The 4,183-nt window shown below is 38.8% G+C and overlaps 1 protein-coding gene across 1 annotated transcript; it reads right to left on the bottom strand.

The window, feature by feature from the left end:
• Window positions 1–1,056: 1,056 nt before the first annotated feature.
• dpm2 (dolichyl-phosphate mannosyltransferase subunit 2, regulatory) lies at window positions 1,057–2,836 on the bottom strand. Its single transcript, XM_010773589.1, has 3 exons — window positions 2,720–2,836; window positions 2,351–2,453; window positions 1,057–2,264 (listed from the first exon to the last, which is right to left on the bottom strand). Exons 1-3 carry the CDS (start codon window positions 2,780–2,782, stop codon window positions 2,209–2,211), a joined length of 222 nt encoding a protein of 73 aa, XP_010771891.1. The 5' UTR covers window positions 2,783–2,836; the 3' UTR covers window positions 1,057–2,208.
• Between the last annotated feature and the right edge of the window lie 1,347 nt (window positions 2,837–4,183).

Here is a 4,183-nt window from a genome sequence, read left to right as displayed (position 1 = left end):
TAATTAAGAAGAAAGGGATGGATATCTGGAAGAAAAGGTGGAAGAAAGACCAGAAAGGTAAATAGTATCTTAAAGTTCGAAAGACAATCACAATTAATATTTATAAAGAAAGAAACAGAAGGGAGGAAATCATGATAGCTAGACTCAGACTAAATCACACAGCATTGAATGGTGCTCTGTATGTCATGGGGGAAAGTAACAGTGACAAGTGTGGGAACTGTGGAGGTAAGGGAAATGTGGAACATGTTTTATTAAATTGTGTCACCTATAAAGCTGAAGAGAAAAACTAAAGGATAAAGTGATAGAGGCAGAGAGGGAGTGTGGTTGGTATTCTGGGAACAGAAGGAAAAGGAATGAGAGCTACCAGAAAGACACTGTGTACCTTTCTGAGAGAAACTGGGATAGGTAAAATAATCTAAAAGTAGGTTAGAATAAATTATGGATGATTGTTTGTTTTTTTTAAATTATATTTTATGGTTTCTTATTTTAGTTTTCGTTATTTTGTTTATTAGAGATGGAATGACATGGTGATACACACTCATGTACAGTAGGTGGCGGTATCTAACTAAAAGCTGTTTGCGATCCGCCATTAAAAAAGAGAAGAAGGGCCCAGAAACTGCGGTCTGCGAGGCTGCAGCTTCATACTATTGGAGTAAACCCCAAAAAGCATGATAGGGCGAGTCAGACCCCTTTAAGTTATTTTATTTATTTTTGTCTGCTTCTGAGAAGCTGATGTATAAGTTATACAGTTATTTGTGCAAGAAAATTACAATAAAATGACTGTTTAATCTTCACATCTTGTATTCATGTCTATAATTTTGAGCACCAAATTATTGAAAAGTATCGATAAGAGTATCGAAAAATACCGATACCAATAAGCAGTACCGGTATCAGTATCGGTATCGATACAATCCTAACCCATCCCTAGTGAGGAGTGATATGCAGCACTGGAAAACATGACTTTGCTGAAGCTACAGATATGACCAATAGCATATCAAGTGTTGCTATTAGAGCTACTGTACTGCATATAAAATACTGCAATATGGAGACGATTCCCAGCATCAACATTTTATTGAACATATAAAAAGGACAACTGGCCCCGTCACCAGCCTCAATTTATTCAAGCCAGACAAAATGTTTGCTTATTTTCAAAATAATTAACATAATTAAAACGTTCTCACCCAATACAATTGAAACATTTTCACTATTTACATATTTGAAGACCTGTGCTGCTTCTAATCCAGTCAAACATGTTGTCATTGTTACCACAGGAACGTATATTTCCCCTCCTTCTATCTGAGATCCATATTGAGAACAAGACAATTACATATTCACAACATTAGATTTTCTTTTGGTATGGAGAGTAACGGTGTAACATTAGATCCTGCAGAGAGTAATGCATTATGGGAGGCCTGAAAGTGAGGCACCACCTAAATTAAGAATTCCCATATGTACGTATATGTCCTTGGTCGGGAAAAATTCAAACCATTTAGTCAATTTCAAGGCTGTATTGATTGAGATCTTAATCAATTAAGATATGTTTTCGACTGCTCTATAACCTGCTTATCTGCCACAGGGGGGGGTGTGGTCTTATAATCAGGGTTGTCTTCATTTGTTTCTGAATGGTATCTGAACAGGTGGAAGTGACATAAATCTTTTGAGACGGCTGTGAAGTACAAAATACTGACAAGTTCTCGCTTTGCAGTGGTTGGTCTGAAGGGTTATCAGCTGGATGCTAATTGAATCTTGGTCTATTAAATATAACTTTGATAAAACACCTCAGAGCCTTGAGCTAAATTAATTCCTCTTAACAGTCTACTGCCCGATAGAAAAAACACAGCGAGTGACAATAAAAAAAGTCAAGTGACGACATCATGGCATGTTTTAATGTGTTGTTTCAAGTTATTCTCATTGGTGCCGTCCATCTTTAGCTTTAAGTCGTTCTCAGTGTAGTTTATGCCACTCGGGCACCAAGTTGAAGGTTTTTAAATTCAACACTTAGTTATAGACACTGACTTTTACTGTACTAAAATATAAATTAAATATAAGGAATGTTGTTTTTTCTTTAACTTAATATCATTTTGCAGTTGTTCATTAGAAATTATATGTTGGAGGTATGATTTCTCTTGTAGGGACACCACAGAGTTTTCTGCATCAAGGCTATTTTCACATTGTTAAATCCACAGCAGTCACTCTGACATCCAGAGATCAGTCCACTTTCTTTGGCTTGCGGTTCTTCCACATGATAACTGCAGTGAAGGCCCCTGTGAGGACATAAGAGTGGTATCAAGTTTGTATTTAGATGGGTTGGAGTGCATATTTTAATGAGAATACTTGAGTGTGTACTGACCTATACAGAGAAGAAGTATTACTGCTGCAATGCCGGGGAGAATTACAGAGTACTCCCGAGGAAGAAAATACGTATGCAGAATGTGATCACTGTCCATGAAAGGCTGGAAAAGAACGACATACAACATCATACATGTAATATTACATTTTTTTTTTAAATATGGTCTAAAGAGACTTAAATTGTTATTCAAAAGTAAAAGTGTAAAAACATGAAATGAACATATTTAGGGAGAAAGGATAGGCATACAGGTCTTTGTTGTGTGGACACAGCAGACAGGTTCTGACACCCCTGCATGTGTGAAATTAACTTCAATCTTGTGTTGTAATGCAGATGTTTTATTGGGATTTTAAGGATGTTAACAGAACCTACCAGGATGATGACCCAGACAGAGTAGTATGTAAACAGCAGGAGGCTGAAGACAACAAGACTCATGCCAACTGCCTGATCCACTCCTGTAGCCTGAAAAAAGAGCAGAATGCATTTGGAGTTGTTATATGTCGCACCAACCTATTTCTTTGTGATAATTCTTCAGACCAACTTGGACTTAATTATGGGTCGCGGTTCTGGTCCTAATAGCAGACTATATTGTTTTTGACTTCTACGTAATTTTGCACCTCCATTAAGAGAGGTGACAGTTGAGGTACAAGGGATCAAATCGAATGGTGAAAATTGAAGCAGCAGAGCCCAAAAATCCTGACGTTTAGTTTCTACAAAAATATTTATAAGGAATCTTAACACAATTATTTCTAAGTTTAATTTGGTTCAGGGCTTCCACCTCAAAGACTGCAACTGCACGACGACATGGAAAATAACTTTTTTTTTTATAAATAATCTTTTTCAACTCATCACAGGGGTCCCCTCTTCTTTTCTCTGTACGCCAGTTCACTTTCCTCTGTCATCTGGTCTTATGGCTTCCCTCACCACAGCTGAGGACACCAACCAACTGTCCTTTACTGCCAACCAGGGCTCGAGTTTAAGGACGTCCCGTCGTCCCGGGGCCGAAAAAAATAGTGTCAGGGAGGATAAAAAATAATTTTGGGACGAGAGTTAAAATAAAAATACCCTGCTAACTCTACTACGAACGGCGATGAAAATGAAATCGACTGCACGTTGTGTGTAGCACACAATTATTAAACCTCCTTGTCAACATAAACACACAAAACATTTAGCAACCCGCGAAACACACACACACACACACACACACACACACACACACACACACACACACACACACACACACACACACACACACACACACACACACACACACACATACGTAAGCTGTGCCCATGGCCGCACAGCTGGCTGTGCCCGCGAATTCCTGGCCCGCAAATTCGCGGGTCTATCTACAGTAGGCTATATACTGAGTGTGTGTATTTCGCGGGTTGAGTGATGTAAAATGACAATGGTATCCCGTGGAGGAATTCTGAAATGTTTTACCGTTACATCACAAAAACGCACAGCAGAACCAGACCATGGAGCGCCGGCCTCTTTATTTACTTACTCCACTTCATCCCCTATGGGTAATAAGGCTGAGATGAGAACCCTCCATCGTATTTAGTCCTTAGTAATATGCTGCGCCTCTCCCCATGTATGGATGGGTACCGAGCCCCGGTATTAAACGGGCTCCGCCCGGGCCGGAATTATTAAAGACAGTGGTAACGTTAAGCTCCGACGTTATCTGACTTTTTATCGGTACTGGAGATATTTAAAAAATATGTCATATGTAGTATTGCTACATAAACATTATATCGCAGTTTTAGTTTATCCAACTCCGTTTCTAATATGCAATAAGACTACAACATGCGTCTATGATGTATTTTCGAGCTTTCC

The sequence above is a fragment of the Notothenia coriiceps genome, unplaced genomic scaffold, assembly GCF_000735185.1.
Source record: "Notothenia coriiceps isolate Sejong01 unplaced genomic scaffold, NC01 NC01_scaffold00012630, whole genome shotgun sequence".
NCBI classification, from domain to species: domain Eukaryota; kingdom Metazoa; phylum Chordata; class Actinopteri; order Perciformes; family Nototheniidae; genus Notothenia; species Notothenia coriiceps.
This window is presented reverse-complemented; position numbering and strand designations above follow the sequence as displayed.

Excerpts from the sequence above, each read along its gene's own strand:
- dpm2 (XM_010773589.1), bottom strand. The coding sequence starts at position 2,782 with ATGAGTCTTGTTGTCTTCAGCCTCCTGCTGTTTACATACTACTCTGTC. Across the intron at positions 2,454-2,719 it reads CTGTCTGGGTCATCATCCTG|CCTTTCATGGACAGTGATCA; the intron begins GTAGGTTCTGTT and ends GTTCTTTTCCAG. Across the intron at positions 2,265-2,350 it reads AATACTTCTTCTCTGTATAG|GGGCCTTCACTGCAGTTATC; the intron begins GTCAGTACACAC and ends ATGTCCTCACAG.